The 21,204-nt window shown below is 48.0% G+C and overlaps 1 protein-coding gene across 1 annotated transcript in view; it reads right to left on the bottom strand.

Moving 5' to 3' along the window:
• Positions 1–5,269: 5,269 nt before the first annotated feature.
• LOC142313254 (V-type proton ATPase subunit e 2) overlaps positions 5,270–21,204 on the bottom strand; it is a 16,081-nt gene continuing 146 nt past the window's right edge. Inside the window, exons 1-4 of the mRNA XM_075352244.1 lie at positions 21,173–21,204; positions 10,443–10,490; positions 9,407–9,525; positions 5,270–5,602 (exon numbers count right to left, since the gene is read on the bottom strand). The exon at positions 21,173–21,204 is cut by the window's right edge and continues 146 nt beyond it. Of these exons, the coding sequence (XP_075208359.1) occupies positions 9,432–9,525; positions 10,443–10,490; positions 21,173–21,204 (174 nt within the window). The 3' untranslated portion in view covers positions 5,270–5,602; positions 9,407–9,431. The remainder of the gene's footprint in view (positions 5,603–9,406; positions 9,526–10,442; positions 10,491–21,172) is intronic.

Genomic DNA, 21,204 nt, shown 5'->3' on the forward strand with positions numbered 1-21,204 from the left:
TTAGTGTATGGGGACTGCTGCGCTGACCGCCGCTGCCATTGTTATATGGGCACTCCAAGCTATCTCAGCTAGTCAGGCGCAAATTGACGCACTCACACGCACGTCTGCGCCGCAGGTGGCGTCCATAACCTCTCAAACGTCGGCATTTGCGTCCTACGCTATTAATGCTGTCCTGGACTCTGCGAGCCGTACGGCGGTTGCAGCCGACAATTCGGTGGCAATACGCAGGGCCTTGTGGCTACGGGAATGGAAGGCAGATTCGGCTTCCAAAAAGTGCTTAACTGGTTTGCCATTTTCTGGCGACCGCTTGTTTGGTGAGAGATTGGATGAAATCATCAAACAATCCAAGGGAAAGGAAACATCCTTACCCCAGGCCAAACCAAAAACACCCCAGAGGAGGGGACAGTCGAGGTTTTGGTCCTTTCGGGGGGCGGGCAGGTCCCAATTCTCCTCGTCCAGAAGGATCAGAGGAACTCCGACGCATGGCGGTCCAAATCACGCCCTAAAAAGACCGCCGGAGGTGCCGCTACCAAGGCGGCTTCCTCATGACTTACGGCCTCCTCACACCGCATCCTCGGTCGGTGGCAGGCTCTCCCGCTTTTGCGACACCTGGCTGTCACAAGTAAAAGACCGTTGGGTGAGAGACATTTTGTCTCACGGTTACAGGATAGAGTTCAGCTCTCGTCCTCCGACTCGATTCTTCAGAACATCTCCGCCTCCCGAGCGAGCCGAGGCTCTTCTGCAGGCGGTGGGCATTCTGAAGGCAGAAGGAGTGGTGGTCCCGGTTCCTCTTCAGCAACAGGGTCACGGTTTCTACTCCAACCTGTTTGTGGTTCCAAAGAAGGACGGGTCTTTCCGTCCTGTTTTGGATCTAAAACTGCTCAACAAACACGTAATGACCAGGCGGTTCCGGATGGAATCCCTCCGCTCCGTCATCGCCTCAATGTCCCAAGGAGATTTCCTAGCATCGATCGATATCAAAGATGCTTATCTCCACGTACCGATTGCTCCAGAGCATCAGCGCTTCCTGCGCTTCGCCATAGGAGACGAACACCTTCAGTTCGCGGCACTGCCGTTCGGCCTGGCGACAGCCCCAAGGGTTTTCACCAAGGTCATGGCTACAGTAGTTGCGGTCCTCCACTCTCAGGGTCACTCGGTGATACCTTACTTAGACGATCTGCTGGTCAAGGCACCCTCTCAAGAGGCATGCCAACACAGCCTCAACGTTACTCTGGAGATTCTCCAGAGTTTCGGGTGGATCATCAATTTTCCAAAGTCAAATCTGACACCGGTCCAATCGCTGACATATCTTGGCATGGAGTTTCATACTCTTCCAGCGATAGTGAAGCTTCCGCTGGACAAACAGCGTTCACTACAGACAGGGGTGCAATCTCTCCTTCAAGGTCGGTCACACCCCTTGAGGCGCCTCATGCACTTCCTGGGGAAGATGGTGGCAGCAATGGAGGCAGTTCCTTTCGCGCAGTTTCACCTGCGTCCTCTTCAATGGGACATCCTACGCAAATGGGACAGGATGCCGACGTCCCTAGACAGGAACGTCTCCCTCTCTCAGGCAACCAAAGCTTCCCTTCGGTGGTGGCTTCTTCCCACCTCATTATCGAAGGGGAAATCCTTCCTACCCCCATCCTGGGCGGTGGTCACGACGGACGCGAGTCTGTCAGGGTGGGGAGCAGTTTTTCTCCACCACAGGGCTCAGGGTACGTGGACTCAGCAAGAGTCCTCACTTCAGATCAATGTTCTGGAGATCAGGGCAGTGTATCTTGCCCTAAAAGCGTTCCAGCAGTGGCTGGAAGGCAAGCAGATCCGAATTCAGTCGGACAACTCCACAGCGGTGGCTTACATCAACCACCAAGGTGGAACACTCAGTCGGCAAGCCTTCCAAGAAGTCCGGCGGATTTTGATGTGGGTGGAAGCCACGGCCTCCACCATCTCCGCAGTTCACATCCCGGGCGTAGAAAACTGGGAAGCAGACTTTCTCAGTCACCAGGGCATGGACGCAGGGGAATGGTCCCTTCACCCGGACGTGTTTCAGGAGATCTGTTGCCGCTGGGGGATGCCGGACGTCGACCTAATGGCGTCACGGCACAACAACAAGGTCCCAACATTCATGGCTCGATCTCAAGATCACAGAGCTCTGGCAGCAGACGCCTTAGTTCAGGATTGGTCGCAGTTTCAGCTTCCTTATGTGTTTCCCCCTCTGGCACTGTTGCCCAGAGTGTTACGCAAGATCAGGGCCGACTGCCGCCGCGCCATCCTAGTCGCTCCAGACTGGCCGAGGAGGTCGTGGTACCCGGATCTGTGGCATCTCACGGTCGGCCAACCGTGGGCACTGCCAGACCGACCAGACTTGCTGTCTCAAGGGCCATTTTTCCATCTGAATTCTGCGGCCCTCAACCTGACTGTGTGGCCATTGAGTCCTGGATCTTAGCGTCTTCAGGATTATCTCAAGAGGTCATTGCCACTATGAGACAGGCTAGGAAACCAACGTCCGCCAAGATCTACCACAGGACGTGGAAAATATTCCTGTCGTGGTGCTCTGCTCAGGGTTTCTCTCCCTGGCCATTTGCCTTGCCCACTTTTCTGTCCTTTCTTCAATCCGGATTGGAAAAGGGTTTGTCGCTAGGCTCCCTTAAGGGACAAGTCTCTGCGCTCTCTGTGTTTTTTCAGAAGCGCCTGGCCAGACTCCCACAGGTACGCACGTTCCTGCAAGGGGTTTGTCACATCGTCCCTCCTTACAAGCGTCCGTTAGAACCCTGGGATCTGAACAGGGTGCTGATGGTTCTTCAGAAACCACCGTTCGAGCCAATGAGGGATATTTCGCTCGCACGCCTTTCGCAGAAAGTGGTTTTTCTAGTAGCAGTCACTTCACTTCGGAGAGTGTCTGAGCTAGCAGCGTTGTCATGCAAAGCTCCTTTCCTGGTGTTTCACCAGGACAAGGTGGTTCTGCGTCCGGTTACGGAATTCCTCCCTAAGGTGGTATCCCCCTTTCATCTCAATCAGGATATCTCCTTACCTTCTTTTTGCCCTCATCCAGTTCACCAGTGTGAAAAGGATTTGCACTTGTTAGATCTGGTGAGAGCACTCAGTCTACATTTCTCGTACGGCGCCCCTGCGCCGCTCGGATGCACTCTTTGTCCTTGTCGCTGGCCAGCGTAAAGGGACACAAGCTTCCAAATCAACCCTGGCTCGGTGGATCAAGGAACCAATTCTCGAAGCTTATCGTTCCTCGGGGCTTCCGGTTCCCTCAGGGCTGAAGGCCCATTCTACCAGGGCCGTGGGAGCGTCCTGGGCCTTGCGACACCAGGCTACGGCTCAGCAGGTGTGTCAGGCAGCTACCTGGTCGAGCCTGCACACTTTCACGAAACACTATCAGGTGCATACCTATGCTTCGGCAGATGCCAGCCTAGGTAGGCAAGTCTTTCAGGCGGCGGTTGCCCACCTGTAGGACGGAGCCGTTACGGCTCTATTATGAGGTATTATTTACCCACCCAGGGACTGCTTTTGGACGTCCCAATTGTCTGGGTCTCCCAATGGAGCGCCAAAGAAGAAGGGAATTTTGTTTACTTACCGTAAATTCCTTTTCTTCTAGCTCCAATTGGGAGACCCAGCACCCGCCCCTGCCCCTGTTTTTGTGTACACATGTTGTTCACGTTGAATGGTTTCAGTTCTCCGATATTCCTTCGGATTGAATTTACTTTAAACCAGTTTATAATTTTTTCCTCCTTCCTGCTTTTGCACCAAAACTGAGGAGCCCGTGGCAGCACGGGGGGTGTATAGGCTGAAGGGGAGGGGCTTTACACTTTTAGTGTAATACTTTGTGTGGCCTCCGGAGGCATAGCTATACACCCAATTGTCTGGGTCTCCCAATTGGAGCTAGAAGAAAAGGAATTTACGGTAAGTAAACAAAATTCCCTTCTATGTATATATATATATAGAATTGTGTGTAGTTACCAAGTGTTTGTGTAGGGGCTGTACATGTTCTGGGGGTTGTCTGGGTGTAGTGGGGGGTGAGAGCGGTGTTGTTTGTGTGTCGCATTGTGTGTCGTTATTTGTGGAGCGCTGTGTGTCTGTATCGTTGTGTATGTGTGTTGCGCGGTGGGGTGTGTTTTGGGGGGAGGTATGTTTTGTGCAATGTGTGTGTTGTGCGGTATGTGCGTATATTTGTGTGTGCCGCGGTGTTTGTGTGTTGGGTGTTGTGTGTCTGCTGCGTTGAGTGTGAGTCTGAGTGTGAGTCGCGGCCAATCCGTGCGGGGGGGGGGGGGCGGAATCCGAGGCGAGGGGCCAATCCGCGCGGGGGGAGGAGCCAATCCGTGCGGGGGCGGGGCCATGGCGAGCCCAGCGGCCAATCAGCTTTGTGTCACCGTAAGGACACAATTTTGGAGCAAGACAGACAGACTAAGGCAATTATATATATAGATGTTAGAATGCTGTATATAAGAGTCCAGGCCGCTGTGTAGAACAGAAATATCACTCTAATACTCACCTAATGGGCAGTGCGGTGCAGACTGGTCGGATGTGTGTCTCCGTTCTCCGGTACCAGCGCCTCCTCTTTCGGCCATCTTTGTCGTCCTTCTTCTGAAGTCTGGGTACATGACGCGTCCTACGTCATCCACACTAGCCGGCATTGCCGTCCTGCGCAGGCGCACTATAATACTTTGATCTGCTCTGCTCAGAGCAGATCAAAGTGCACCTGCGCAGGACGGCAATGCCGGCTAGTGTGGATGACGTAGGACGCGTCATGTACCCAGACTTCAGAAGAAGGACGACAAAGATGGCCGAAAGAGGCGCCGCCGTACCGGAGAATGGAGACACCCATCCGACCAGTCTGCACCGCACTGACTGTTTAGGTGAGTATTATAAAGTGATTTTTATGTTCTACACAGCGGCCTGGACTCTTATACAGTATAACATCCTGTATATATCAGAGCCAACTGGTGGTGGCCGCAGCCTAAAGTCACCAAGTCTGATGACATGTTCCCATTAAATCTTTACTAGTGCCCATATCCTTTAGGTGAATGGGGCTGAGCTGCATTACCAGAAATCACCTCTGGACAAGGGTGGTGCTGTTTTTAAAAACAAAAAAGGAACATGTTTTCACTGCCCCTTTTATTATTTAATGTGAAATCTGTGTTCTCACTGATCCAAGTATCTGAATAAAGTCATCCCTGGATTTACACGTCTCCTGTGGTTGCATATGACTTCTCCATATTAGTAACATAGCATTAGCATAGTAACTAGAAAAACACGGGGATTCCTTCATGTTATTTATTGCACAATCTGCAAATATACATATAATAAATTACAAGGGAGCAGGACTTCAGCCTCCTACAGAATACTAAATCCTGGCCACAGCCAATGAGGATGGAGGACTTATCAAAACAATAAAATGACCAGTGATCCATGAGATTACCACTACACTACAGTCACATGATCCAGTCCATGTCCCCAAATCATAGGGAAAGTCACATACAGCACGGGACGGATTGAATTTCCGTTTTGGTCGACAAATGTACAGGAATGTGGAGAAATCTCTCGAATAGTCCAATTAATAGGGAGATGCAAGAGGGAGACGATGACTGGGAACCTACAATGAGAAAAATTAGAAAAAAAAATTAAAGTCACTGGTCTGACTTTACTAGTAACGATGAGAAGAAAACTGATTTTTGCAAAAAATGTGGACAAATCTGAAATCTTTAGGACCCACAATCAGGATTAGTAGCATTTTGCGCTATTTTCACTGCATTGTGCAGTACCAGGACAGCGGATGGGATTTATAGAAATCTCCAGTTTGCTGTTTCTTTTAATGCTGCATAAGCTCACCTTCAGAGCAGATGTCCTATTCACAGCCGAAAATATGCTGCATCCAGAACGCCGTATAACCCTGATAGTGGGCACGTAGGGTTTACTTCACTCAGATCTACATTAATGGTGGGAGGCTCCTATTTTGGAATCAAATGTAGCAAATTCAAGAACAATTGTCATCAATTTCTGCCTCAATAATCAGTGGTGATGCTAAATAAATAACAAGTAGACCAGTCTCACCGGTGCCGGAGTCATGAAGGAGGGCAGCAGTGTCACACTTCATCCGTATGCTGGACACTCTCCCTATTGTGCCACGCTCCACTGGATGCACCTATACCAGAATATCACGGCACGTGTGGATCCGAAGGTCGGGTTCACATGTTTAAACGCTGATTTACAGACACACAAAGCAGGATTTGGACTGAACACTTGTCTGAGAATCCCAAGACTCCCATCCCTTACAAGAGCATTCCACATCTGATCCTACAGGGTCTATGGTCCTGAGAATCCCAAGACTCCCATCCCTTACAAGAGCAGTCCACATCTGATCCTACAGGGTCTATGGTCCTGAGAATCCCAAGACTCCCATCCCTTACAAGAGCAGTCCACATCTGATCCTACAGGGTCTATGGTCCTATTGATCCGTGTTGACCTTCCAACATGTTTCCTTTGCCTGGGGAATTGGTTCTTAGGTTCAAAAAGTGTATAGGATGTCTAGACCACCCAGGTGAAAGCAACCTGGGTCTGAACATGGATCTAAACATCCTATGGACTTTTTGAATCTATGAATCAATTCCCCAGGCAAAGGAAACACGTTGGAAGGTGAACAGGGCTCAATAGGACCATAGACCCTGTAGGATCAGATACAACAAGAAACAAAAAGGCGATCAAACATCCAATGCAATTAAAAGGGATATTTATTGAATTACAGGTGCAAGGTATGGAGACAAGCATACACAGAAGGAGTATACATTTCCTTTGAATGCCACCACCCCTGACGCAGGCATCCGCCGAAACTGACGTCCGTCGGGTGGGGGGCTCCGGTGAGTGTGGTGAGGCGTTCCGTGGTGAGCAGCATATATTGTGCCACTGGCATTATGGTTTGATCTGCCGCCTTGACTGTGGAGGGCTTCTGTGGATTCCCATCAGACAGTGACATGGTGACTATGCCTTTATGGTAGGAGATATTATTATGGTGATTGAAACTATTGTCTGATTGGGTGTCTCCAGCCACTCTCCACTATTATCACTGTTCTTTTGGTGGACACCACCGGTTGTATACCCCTTCTGTGTATGCTTGTCTCCAGACCTTGCACCTGTAATTCAATAAATATCCTTTTAATTGCATTGGATGTTTGATCGGCTTTTTTTCTTGTTGTGTTGCATGTTGGTGCGATTTATCCACGGTCCTTATGTACCACACACCAATTGTATTATGAAACTGTGCAATTAGGTTATCACTATGATGGTGGAGTGGGTGTTAAAAAGTATAATCATTACCTGTAGGATCAGATGTAGACTGCCCTTGTAAGGGATGCGAGTCTTGGGATTCTCGGACAAGTGATCAGTCCAAACCCTGCTTTTTGGGTCTGTAAGGCCGGAGTTCCACTTACGAGTCTCGCATCGGCATCACCTGGCATGGCAACACACTTTCCTGACACGAACGGGTCAGCTGCATGTATTTCTATGCAGTTGAGATGCACTTGTTGGGAGAGTGTGTGACCATGCCAGGTGATGCCGATGCGAGTCACTCGCAAGTGTGACTCCGGCCTAATTAGAGTTCAAACATGATGTGAACCCGACCCTTGGAACAACCGATGCTGTCATACATTCTGGTATAGGGGGCATCCAATGGAGCGTGCCACACTTTTCCATACATACAGAGTTGCACTGTGACCATGTGTAAAAGTCCTTAGACTTTTAATCTAAATCTAAGGACTCCTACAGTCATGGCCAAAAGTTTTGAGAATGACACCAAAATTATATTTTCAGATGATGTGTTGCCCTCTGGTTTTTAATTGTGTTTGTCTGATGCTTACATCACATACATAAATATAATTGCAATCATATTATGAGACCAAAAGGTTATATTGACAGAGTTAATGCAGCAAGTCAATATTTGCAGAGTTGACCCCTCTTCTTCAGGACCTCTGCAATTCTCCCTGGCATGCTCTCAATCATCTTCTGGAGCAAATCCTGACTGATAGCTGTCCATTCTTGCATAAGCAATGCTTGCATTTTGCCAGAATTTGTTGGTTTTTGTTTGTCCACCCGTCTCTTGATGATTGCCCACAAGTTCTCAATGGGATTAAGATCTGGGGAGTTTCCAGGCCATAGACCCAAAATCTCTATGGTTTGTTCCATGAGCCATTTAGTGATCACCTTTGCTTTATGGCAAGGTGCTCCATCATGCTGGAAAAGGCATTGTTGGGCGCCAAACTGCTCTTGGACAGTTGGGAGAAGTTGCTCTTGGAGGACATTCTGGTACCATTCTTTATTCATGGCTGTGTTTTTAGGCAAGACTGTGAGTGGTGCGATTCCCTTGGCTGAGAAGCAACCCCACACATGAATGGTTTCAGGATGCTTAACAGCTGGCATGAGACAAGACTGGTGGTAGCGCTCACCTCTTCTTCTCCTAATAAGCTGTTTTCCAGATGTCCCAAACAATCGAAAAGGGGATTCATCTGAGAAAATGACTTTACCCCAGTCCTCAGCAGTCCACTCCCTGTACCTTTTGCAGAATATCAGTCGGTCCCTGATGTTTTTTCTGGAGAGAAGTGGCTTCTTTGCTGCCCTCCTTGAAACCAGGCCTTGCTCAAGCAGTCTCCGCCTCACAGTGCGTGCAGAAGCACTCACACCAGCCTGCTGCCATTGCTGAGCTAGCTCGGCACTGCTGGTAGTCCCATCCCGCAGATGAAACAGTTTTAAGATACGGTCCTGGCTTTTGCTGGTCCTTCTTGGGCGCCCAGGAGACTTTTTGGCAACAATGGAAGCTCTCTCCTTGAAGTTCTTGATGATGCGATAGATTGTTGACTGAGGTGCAATCTTTGTAGCTGCGATACTCTTCCCTGTTAGGCCATTTTTGTGCAGAGCAATGATGGCTGCACGTGTTTCTTTAGAGATAACCATGGTTAACTGAAGAGAAACAATGATACCAAACACCAGCCTCCTTTTAAAGTGTCCAGTGGTGTCATTCTTACTTAATCATGACTGATCGCCAGCCCTGTCCTCATCAACACCCACACCTGTGTTAATGGATCAATCACTAAAACAATGTTCGCTGCTCCTTTTAAGGCAGGAATGCAATGATGTTGAAATGTGTTTTGGGGGTTAAAGTTCATTTTCTTAGCCAATATTGACTTTGCAAGTAATTGCTGTTAAGCTGATCACTCTTTATGACATTCTGGAGTATATGCAAATTGCCATTAGAAAAACTTAAGCAGTAGACTTTGTAAAAATTAATATTTGTAGCATTCTCAAAACTTTTGGCCATGACTGTACACACAGTCACGGTGCGTCCAAGTCCAGCTCTAATTTTGGCTAAAGAAAAAAAAACATGAAAAACTACAAAAGCCTTATATATTACCATACAAGCCCGAACTCCAGCCTCTTCATTCCCATAGGAAGCGCACATACCAAATTGTGTCATTCTTCAACTGAGGTCCAAAGAGCGGATTGACTTGGGATAAGATGGTCACCAGCCAACTGCAGAGGAAGGACATAGTCAGGGACTCCTTATGGATTGCAGTCTTTCATACAGATCCAATATTTGCCACGTGCTCAATGATATACATTATATAACGGTGTGCGCCACTGTCATGTACCCACCCCATTGGCTCAAGCATTAGACGGTACTGCAGAGTAGTCTGGTATATAGTCGAGCGTGCTTACTAAAGCTGCTGTACCACCAACTAGGACCCGCAGAACCGTACTCTATCCCCATCAGCACCACGGAATATGAATTGACCGGCGGTGCACAAGGTAATAGGGAACTTCAGAGCCCCATTGTCAAGATCAATAGGAAACCCCAGTGATCATTTGTCCATCTACAAGAAGCCAGGGAAATGTTCGATACATTTGGGACCAGTGTCCTTACTCAGGGCAGAACCCAGCCCCATTAAAACCATATAATCGATCACATGAAAGTCACCTGAGTCCGACATAGAACCAACACCTTATATTGATACTTTGCTGATCGGTGACATCCTTTATCATGTGATCGCGGCTCCGGTCTTCTAATCTCTCAGCCAATACTCTGATCATACGCGGATTGTCACTTCCATGTACAACTTGTGTAGTTTTAAAGGGGTAACATAAAAAGGTCCATTACGCATTAGGAATTCACATGGGTTTTTTAGATGGCGGTTTCATTTTTGGAACGATGAAGAGATCCTTGATACCGAATTAATGGTTTCTTATTAGTTTGGGTTTTCCAATAGACTGTAGTGCAAATAAACGTGATCAGAAATGGTCGCTGCCATTTAGCTAAGCGTCCATTGACAATCAAAGAGCATTGGAATGCGGTCAATCTGAAAACCGCAACGCTCTTACAGTATCAGCCACAAGACGTAAATAGCGCATAACAGCAACTGCTCATAAGACAATAACATGAGGATACTTACAACAGATAGCAGCACACGGCTGTAGTGACCAACATGGTGATGATCACCCTGGGAAAAATGAAATACGGGAGAAATTAAGTTTAATCTGGCGACACCATAAATGACATCATTAAGGTACAGGGAAACATCCGGTGCCCGCGCGCTCCCAGACAGACGCGCTCCCGGACAGACGCGGCCGACGCCGCCCGCGCGCTCCCGGACAGACGCGGCCGACGCCGCCCGCGCGCTCCCGGACAGACGCGGCCGACGCCGCCCGCGCGCTCCCGGACAGACGCGGCCGACGCCGCCCGCGCGCTCCCGGACAGACCCGGCCACACGCTCCCGGACAGACCCGGCTGACGCCGCCCGCGCGCTCACGGACAGACCTGGCCGCCCTATTTTTTTTTCCAATGTGCTATCTAACGGAATCTGTCAGCAGGTTTTTGCTACTTCATCTAAGGAGCAGCATGATGTAGGAAAAGAGATTCTGAAGCTAACCATGTTTAACTAGATTACGGTGTGTAGCATTAAGGCTATGTGCGCACATTGCGTTCTGCCGTGACAAATCTACCGCAGCGTTCGTGCGTTTCAGAACACAGCCGAAACGCTGTGTTCTGGACGCATTGTTAAATGCAGAATGAATGCAGAATTCATGCGTTCTGGATGCCTGCTCTCCCATAGACAGCCATAGGCAGAGGGGGAAAAGCATCCGGAGCGCACAAAAGTAGTGACATGTTGCTTTTTAGAACGCAGTGTTTTGGGAGACAATTTCAGCATGCAAAACGCAACGTGCGTATTCATTTTGTAACATTCTCATAGACTTTGCTGGGGACGCAGAAGGCATGCGTTTACACTGCAGTTTAAAACGCTGCGTAAACGCATGAAAAATGCACACGTGCGCACACAGCATATGACTATCTCAGAATGGAGTGTAGCAGAGCTGGTTGAGCTCTCCCCCCATACCAAGTTCTCTATAGAGATTGTGCATTGTAAAGGTACCGTCACACTAAGCAACATCGCTAGCAACATCGCTGCTGAGGCACAACTTGCTAGCGATGTTGCTGTGTGTGACATCCAGCAACAACCTGGCCCCTGCTGTGAAGTCGTTGGTTGTTGCTGAATGTCCTGGGCCATTAACCCGATGTGTACTGTGGCTATGTGTGCAGGGAACAGGAGCCGGCACTGGCAGTGTGAGAGCGGACGCTGGTAACGAAGGTAAATATCTGGTAACCAAGGGAAGGGCTTCTTGGTTACCTGATGTTTACCATGGTTACCAGAGTCCGCAGAAGCCGGCTCCCTGCACACGAAGCAGAGTACACATCAGGTAATTAACCCGATGTGTACTGTGGCTAGGTGTGCAGGGAGCCAGCACTAAGCGGTGTGCGCTGGTAACTAAGGTAAATATCGGGTTGGTTAGACGATATTTACCTTAGTTACCAAGCGCAGCATCTTCCACGTGTAGCGACTTCTCACCAGCGACCTCCTAGCAACTTACCAGCGATCCCTATCAGGTTGCATCATTGTTGGGATCGCTGGTAAGTTGTTTAGTGTGACTGCGCCTTAAGGTGTCAATCACAGCAGGGGGCTTATGGACAGAGCAATAAACCCTATAGTATAGCTAAACAATAGCTCAGACACAAGAAAAAAAAACACAGATGTCTTTACTTTTTTTTAACCCTTGCAGCATGCTGTCCTCAGCTTGTATTGCAAAATCCTAGTGACAGATTCCCTTTAACATATTTCTATTCCAGCTATATAAGGCTGTGCTTTCACAATCAGGATCAGTTGAGTTTTTGCTACTGGAAAATTTCTGCACCATATCTTCACTGGAGTTTAATGGCATTTTTTTTTTTTTTTACACAATGTTTTTATCACTTTTTTTGTACCTAGTGTGTAACCCTTTAACTAAAGCGGGTTTGGGTTTTTTTGGTTTTTTTTTTTAACACTGTTTGGCATTGATATTATTAAGTGTGGATTTCATGCATTTCTGCCTTGTAAACGCACCAAAAATATGTGCTTCTTACCTGCGGATTTTCTATATCTAATGCAAGTCTATGGGGAAAATTCGTACAGAACACTTAATGTTCCTGCAAGAGACACGCACATGCTGTGGCTTGGAAAAAACACTCCGCAGGTCAATTTACGCAGTGTAAAAAAGAAGCAGAGCGCGCAGGAGATTTCCATAAATTCATCCACTGCGCTGGAAGTAAAAAAAAAAAAAAAAAGAGAATTTTGTTACTTACCGTAAATTCTTTTTCTTATAGTTCCGACATGGGAGACCCAAACCATGGGTGTATAGCTTCTGCCTCCGGAGGACACACAAAGTACTACACTCAAACGTGTAGCTCCTCCCTCCGGGCTATATACACCCCCTGGATGACAATCTAACCAGTTCAGTGCAAAAGCTGAAGGAGGACATCCACCCATAAGTAGAGATAGAGTAAAACTCGGAAAGACCGGAACTCTGTCTACTAACAACAGCCGGTGAAACACACGGAACAAGAACTGCCAACAGGCAACAGGGAGGGTGCTGGGTCTCCCATGTCGGAACTATAAGAAAAAGAATTTACGGTAAGTAAACAAAATTCTCTTTTTCTTCATCGTTCCTTATGGGAGACCCAAACCATGTGACGTTCCAAAGCAGTCCATGGGTGGGAAATAAACCAAACTGAGAAGTAGGCAAAACCTAACTTCACAAATGGGCGACAGCCGCCTGAAGAATGCATCTGCCCAAGCTCGCATCTGCCGAAGCATGAGCATGCACTTGGTAGTGCTTCGAAAAAGTGTGCAGACTGGACCACGTGGCAGCCTGACAAACCTGCTGAGCCGTAGCCTGGTGCCTGAAAGCCCAGGAGGCACCGACAGCTCTGGTCGAGTGCACCTTAATCCCCGGCGGAGGAGGCACCTGAGAACACTGGTAGGCATCGGTGATAGCCGACCTGATCCAACGAGCTAGGGTCGGTTTAGAAGCAGCGAGACCCTTGCGCTGACCAGTGGTTAGCACAAAAAGTGAGGTGCACCGCCTAAAAACGGCGGTGCGTGACACATAGATTCGGAGCGCCCGCACCAAATCTAAGGAAAAGAGGGATGAACATGACGTTATACAGACGGATCTTTATAGAAAACCTTCTGCTGCAAATACATTACTTCATGCATCCTCCTCCCACCCTAAGTTTATGGTGAACGCAATTCCAACCGGACAATTTCTAAGATTACGGCGGGTATGTTCTACAGACGCCGACTTTGAAAGACAGGCAACAGATCTTATCGCCCGATTTAGAGAACGTGGGTATAGCAAGAGAATACTGAAACGTGCATATCATAGAGCGAAATATTCTACTCGACATGCCTTGCTATACTCTCAAAAGAAAGAACGATCTGGCGAAAAAATCCGATTACAAACTTTCATTCTGAATCAGAATCTATGCGGAAGTGTTTGGAGCGGGCATGGCCTGTATTACAGGCTGATCCTGTTCTGGCAAAAATTATTCCCATTAGACCGTCAATTACATTTCGGAGGTCTAAAAATTTGCGAGACCATCTAGTGCATAGTCACTATGATGTTGGTCAACAGAGGACTTTATGGGATATGGACAGGAAGTTGACTGGAAAGGGGTGTGCCCCCTGCGGAGGTTGTGTTGCCTGTCCCAATATTGTAAAATGTCAATCTTTCACGGATTCGAGTGGGATAAGAACTTTTAACATCACTAAAACAATCAACTGCAACACTCGTGGCGTGATTTATTACGCCACCTGTCCCTGCCCAAAAATTTATATTGGGTTAACAACAAGACAGTTAAAAGTCCGTGTCAGAGAACACGTACTGGGTATTTTGGCGGCACCCGACGTGAGTGATGTATCTACATTAAAAACCATCCCCAGACATTTTTTACAACATCACCAGGCTAATGGCGCTCTATTGATGGTCCGAGGCATCGACTCAGTAGAGATGGGCATCAGAGGTGGGAATTTGGGTAAACGATTGGCCCAACTTGAGACCAGGTGGATATGGATGTTGTCCACGGTATGTCCCTCTGGTCTCAATGAGAACCTTAGTTTTGCCCCATTTTTATAATTGTATGATTTAATGTTGGCATATATGCGTGTATGCATCTATGATGTATGCACGCATTCAGCCATTGTGATAGAATTTTGTTGATATATGTGTGGATGTTCACACACATATTTGAGTCAACTCATCGGTAACTATGTGTTTTTTGTAGTTTTAATTGTTTTTATATTTATTTTTTTAGGGTGGTCATCTTCTTGGACTATTTTCACTACTGTGAGGAGTATTCTGGATCGATTTGGATTTAATGAATCTGCTTCACAGTCATCTTTTGGATAATACCTATCTGTGGAATTTAATATCTGAAGTTATTTATATTGCTATATATCACCTGATTAAGATGAAAAATGATGCTCTGTATTGATCCCCATATATGTTGGCATATTAAAATTGTTAATGGGTGATATATTGTTTAGTTGCGAATTTTTGATCAAAACAGATGCATCTAGATGCAATATTTATTTGGTTATTTGGTTGACTGTTTTTGCCTATATATATATTTGAAATAATGCTGCAGCAGTGACCTATTATACCTGCATAGCTATAATGCCTATCGCAGTTCTTGTATCTATTATCGGCGTGCGGGCGCCCGGTACGCATGCGTGCGGCGGCTTCCCTGGCCCCCTCCGGCCGCCGTATCTTTATGGACGGACGTCATCCCGATCATGTGATCTATCGGGTGCCGCCCCGACATGACGCGGCGGCCGGCGGGCGTCGGGGGACGCCGTGGCAGCGCATGCGTCGCTATGGGAGTTGCCCGCTTCCTGATATATGGATATGAATATAAAAGGCTGCAGCTACCATCCTGTTATTGCCCCTGGACGAAGGTGTTGCCGAAACGCGCGTAGGGCGTCCTTGGATGTGTTTGATCATAACTTGGCACAGGTAATTTGCATTCATTATATTGTACAACGTCACCCCTTGAGACTTGGGAATGTTGTGTCACCACTGACACCTAGTGGTTCAACCTAGTATATACCCATGTGGACTGATGTCTATGCTGATTTTGGACTGGTATATTAATTAATATATGTGTTGCTGGGTGATTGCATTATATTATACTACATATTTATTCGTTGGTTGGTTTCGATTTCCCAGCAATACATGAATTATATGTGATCCCCTTGCAGTATACCAACCAATACTTTTTTGCAGGTTGTGATCACCTCTATATTAATCCTGCCAGTTGATTGCAGTATAGCCCCATTAGGCATTCATTATATTGTACACGTCATCCCTAGAGATTTGGGAATGTTGTGTCACCACTGACACCTGGTGGTTCAACCTATAATTCTGCCAGTTGATTGCAGTATAGTCCCATTAGTGGATATTTGGCTATATGACTCTGACCTGGGAATATTAGATGAAGTGCTAACGCTGATGCCTGGTGATTAGTTTATTATATATGACCCATGTTGAGAGACATGGGTTATATCTAAATACTGGTTTATGGACACTATTGATGTTTTCACTATAGTAAGGAATATGCTATATGCAGTTCTAACGTATCTTTTTTGGCTGCAATTAGAGTAGCCTTTGACTATATCCATATATATATATCTTGTCAGGTGATTGCATTGTGTCTCTGCAATCCCTGTGTAGTTCCAATACAATGACAATAGTTGTAATCCAGTTTAGTTATAATTTTTTCTATCTCACCAGGTGTGTGCATTGCAATTTCGTCAATATGTGATACAATTATGATTGGACCACCTCTCTCAAGATCTTTGTGTATTGATACATTGATATATTATATATTGTCTTTATAAGACCGAGGGTGAATCATGAAGTTATAATTACTATTTGCCAATTACGATAAATGCTATATGGTTGTTATATGCATGATCAACCATTATCCTCCTCTTTTCATTGTTTTTAATTGTACACTGTGGTGTCTATCTCCAGTTTCTTATCAATGAATAAATATGTGTTTGCAATTAATAGGACTTTGGTCGTTTTTCTCTCCTCTCCTTTTTGTACGTATTTAGTACGACTGTCCTTGGATTGTCCAGTGTCACCCACTTTTTCACTATTATAGGGATTTGCCTAGGATAAGATGAATCAACAGTAATTATGTGGGTGAATCAATTGCCAATTATATGTACAAATCTAAGGAATGCAACGCCTTCTCAAAGCGATGCACAGGAGCCGGACAAAGAGAAGGCAATGAAATGTCCTGGTTAAGGTGGAAAGGAGACACCACCTTAGGGAGAAAGTCCGGTGTCGGACGAAGAACCACCTTGTCTTGGTGAAACACCAAAAAGGGGGATTCCGAAGAGAGCGCAGCCAAATCAGAAACTCTCCTGAGAGAAGTTATGGCTACTAGAAAAACAACTTTCTGTGAAAGTCTAAACAAGGGAACCTCCCTGAGAGGCTCAAAGGGGGGTTTCTGTAAGGCCGTGAGGACCAGATTAAGGTCCCAGGGATCCAAGGGCAGCCGGTAAGGAGGAATGATGTGAGAAGCGCCCTGCATGAAGGTGCGCACCTGAGCCAGTCGGGCGATACGCCGCTGGAACAATACCGACAGAGCCGACACCTGTCCCTTGAGGGAATTGAGGGACAGTCCTAGCTGTAGACCGGACTGTAGAAAAGACAGGATGGTCGGCAAGGAAAAAGGCCAAGGGGCATGGCCGGAAGAGCGACACCAGGACAGGAAAATCCTCCAAGTCCTGTGGTAAATCTTGGCCGAAGAAGACTTCCGAGCCTGAGTCATAGTGGAGATGACCTCAGAGGGAATGCCTGAAGCCGTCAGGATCCAGGACTCAAGAGCCACGCCGTCAATCTGAGAGCCGCAGAATTCTGGCGGAAGAACGGACCTTGAGAGAGAAGGTCTGGGCGGTCCGGGAGGTGCCACGGCACCCCTACGGACAGACGGAGCAGGTCTGGGTACCAAGCTCGCCTGGGCCAGTCTGGAGCAATGATTATAACTCGACGGCCCTCCATTCCGATCTTGCGCAGAACCCTGGGCAAGAGAGCTAGAGGGGGAAACACATAGGCCAGACGGAACTGAGACCAATCTTGAACCAGTGCGTCCGCTGCGAAGGCCTGAGGATCGTGGGAGCGAGCCATGTAAACCGGAACCTTGTTGTTGTGCCGGGATGCCATTAGATCCACTTGCGGAGTGCCCAACTTGCGGCAGATTGATCTGAACACTGACGGATGCAGGGCCCACTCGCCGCTGTCCACGGTTTGACGGCTGAGATAATCGGCCTCCCAGTTTTCCACGCCTGGGATGTGGACTGCAGATATGGTGGACTTGGAGTCCTCCGTCCACTGGAGGATTCGTTGAACCTCCAACATCGCCAGACGGCTGTGAGTCCCGCCCTGGTGATTGATGTAGGCAACCGCTGTCGCGTTGTCCGACTGGACTCGAATGTGCTTGCCCGCCAACAGGTGGTGAAAGGCTAGGAGAGCTAGAAACACAGCTCTGATCTCCAGCACATTGATCGAGAGGGCTGATTCGGACGGAGTCCAAGTGCCCTGTGCTCGGTGATGGAGAAATACTGCTCCCCAACCGGAGAGGCTGGCATCCATGGTGAGGATCACCCAGGACGGAGTCAGGAAGGAGCGTCCCTGAGACAGAGAGAGGGGCCGAAGCCACCACTGAAGGGAGCTCCTGGTCTGTGACGACAGAACCACCATCCTGTGCAAGGAAGAGATTTGCTTGTCCCAACAGCGGAGAATGTCCAGCTGCAGGGGACGCAGATGGAACTGGGCAAAGGGAACCGCTTCCATTGATGCCACCATCTGACCTAGCACCTGCATGAGGTGTCTGATGCAATGACGGCGGTGCCTCAGCAGAGAGCGCACCGCCAGACGAAGGGACTGCTGTTTGACTAAGGGCAACTTGACAAGTGCCGGCAGAGACTCGAATTGCATCCCTAGGTAAAGAAGCACCTGGGTCGGGGTCAGAGTGGACTTGTCAATGGGGTACATAGAGGTAGCGTCTGAGGGAAATAGCTTGGGAAAAGGATGCTACCCAAGCCGGGGGTTCAGCCACCGGGGCCGGAGCAGCCGGAGGGACCCCTGAGGAGGCTCCAGGCTGAGGCACCACCATGTGGGTATGTGCTTGGCTCTGGCAGAATGCGCTTACATGCAGTGCATATAGCGTACATGTTTGCAGCCTTGCTCCGGGTGACAGACATGCTGCTGAGGTGGAAGCTCTGCAGTAAGAATACACTCGTATAGAATGTCCTGAGAGTGTATAATAAAGCCCACAACCAGAGGTTGTGGCTTACCAGCCCGCTCTCTGTGTGCCCTCCGGATTCCACAGCTCGGACCCCCAGTACAGCGTCAGCCTTCCAGGAAAGCAGCAGATTCAGCAGCCAGCGCCGATCAGTGTGATAAACGCTGAGAAAATGGCGCTGGGAGGAGGAGGGGGGCGGAGATTAGCCCAGGAGCGGGAAACCGGAGGGCTAAGGAGAGATGCAGGGGAGGGAAACATCTCCTCAGAGAGGAGTGTCCTCCCCTCTGCTGGATGGCCGGTGGGCGGCGCCAGTCTATTCCCCTGCATGAATGACATGCAGAGGAAGATGAAACCGAAACTAGGCCCAAACAGAAGCCGGGGCCTAGATTTTAGCATGCGGCCGACGAGCAGGCACCGTCGGCGCGGTTCTCAGGGGAAACCCCCAGAACCGGCCGGAATTTACAGTAAACATAAAAAACATACTTTCCCCCTAATAAAAGTACCCGGGACCCCTGAAAAACGTCTCAATACTTAGCTTTTGAGACGCAGGGCCAGTCCCTGAGGGGGGTTAAACGCTCCTTCCAGCAGGGACCAGACAGGGCTGCGGATGGAGACCGGTCTTCTGCAAGCAGAGAGGACCGAGACGGCTCCCACTTCAAGCCAGAGCCTCTCAGAGGATGTGAAGGAGCGCGGCATGTGAAGGCTCCAGCCTTGTAAAGTCAACCTTAACAGCACCGCCGACACAGTGGGGTGAGAAGGGACATGCCGGGAGTCCAGACTGGACCCGCTTTTCTTCCAAATCTTTAAAATCAAAAAATGAAAAAAAAAAAAAAAAAAAAAAAAAAAATCAGAGAATGCATGTGTGTGTGACCTCCTGAAACACAAAGCATTGAACTGGTTAGATTGTCATCCAGGGGGTGTATATAGCCCGGAGGGAGGAGCTACACGTTTGAGTGTAGTACTTTGTGTGTCCTCCGGAGGCAGAAGCTATACACCCATGGTTTGGGTCTCCCATAAGGAACGATGAAGAAAATCAAATCTTTATTTTTATATAGCGCTAACATATTCCGCAGCGCTTTTACATACATCAGGAACACTGTTCCCATTGGGGCTCACAATCTAAATTCCCTATCTGTATGTCTTTGGAGTGTGGGAGGAAACCCACGCAAACACGGGGAGAACATATAAACTCCTTGCAGATGGTGTCCTTGGTGGGATTCGAACCCAGGACCCCAGCGCTGCAAGGCTGCAGTGCTAACCACTGAGCCCCCACAAGACTGCATTGCTAACCACTGAGCCACCGTGCCGCCCTAACTGTAAAGATGCTGCAATTTGGACGCACTGAAAATAGCATCAATAGTGCGAGTAACACTCATCATGGGAGCGTATCGGCATTGTTCACACTGTTTTTCCTGCATTTTATACAAATCCTGCTTTTTCCAGCCCCAGCAAAAGCTATAAGATTCCAGAAATCTCTTGCGCACATTTGCTTTTTATTCCTGACTAATGGAAAACTGCTGCGTTTTTGAAGGAAGCAGCGTGACAATTCTTTCAGCGTTTTCAACGCTTTTTTCACCATTGAAAGCAACGAGAAAGTGCAAAAACAACCAAAAAACCAGCTGCATTTTTTTTTCTGCTATTGGAGGTTCCCCTCTGGTCTGGTCTGGTTCCCCTGCACCACCTCTGTGATTAGGTAAGCGCCACATTTAAATCCACAACCCACTTTTTGATATGGGCTATTGTAACGATCTCTGAATCTACATTATATTATATATAGCCCACCTTTACTTCTAATAGGGTTTGCTAAATTTTAAGGATTTTTTTCTGCGCCTCACCTGATCTGTAAAATCATTGTGACCCCTTGTGGGCTCTTAGCAAAGCCCTACTACATTGACTTTTTACCAGTGTTTACAATTGTGGTCCACGGGACCCAGGTATTTATTTCCCTAATCTTGTGCTTGATACGTCCTTATCTATTTTCCTGTAATTTATTGAGAATTAAATACATTTTCTATATTTGCACTATAACTCCTTGTGCTCTTGTTTGATCATATGCTTTTGGAGCGTGCCGTCTCGTGGTCACACTGGAGGGTTAAATCATACCCTGTACCAGTGTGACCCACATGAGACCTTAAGGGATAACCATGAGGCTCCTTGTTTGGATATTGGGGTGAACTGTAGGGGAAGTGACAGAAAAATTTCCTTTTTGGAAGCAGCTTTTTTTTTTACTGCCAATAGAGCAAAGTGTGAACATAGCCTAATTGTTCCCAGCCTCAAGATAATATCCAAAAACAGATGTAGCAGAGCTGATTTGGTCACTGTGATCTCCCCCTCTCGGCTACATCTGTGTAGATTCAGTTGTGATGGGGTCTGGCCACCACAGATAGCACTGACACCCCCAGCATCCAGGCACAGGGGATATACTCCTGTGGGTGAAGCTTTGGCCGGTGGCTGTAGATGGCAGCAGTGATGGAGGACGCACAGGACCCATCTTACCCTCTGTTTGGTCCTTTGGGGACGAACCATGG

Source organism: Anomaloglossus baeobatrachus, chromosome 5, assembly GCF_048569485.1.
Source record: "Anomaloglossus baeobatrachus isolate aAnoBae1 chromosome 5, aAnoBae1.hap1, whole genome shotgun sequence".
Classification (NCBI taxonomy): Eukaryota; Metazoa; Chordata; class Amphibia; order Anura; family Aromobatidae; genus Anomaloglossus; species Anomaloglossus baeobatrachus.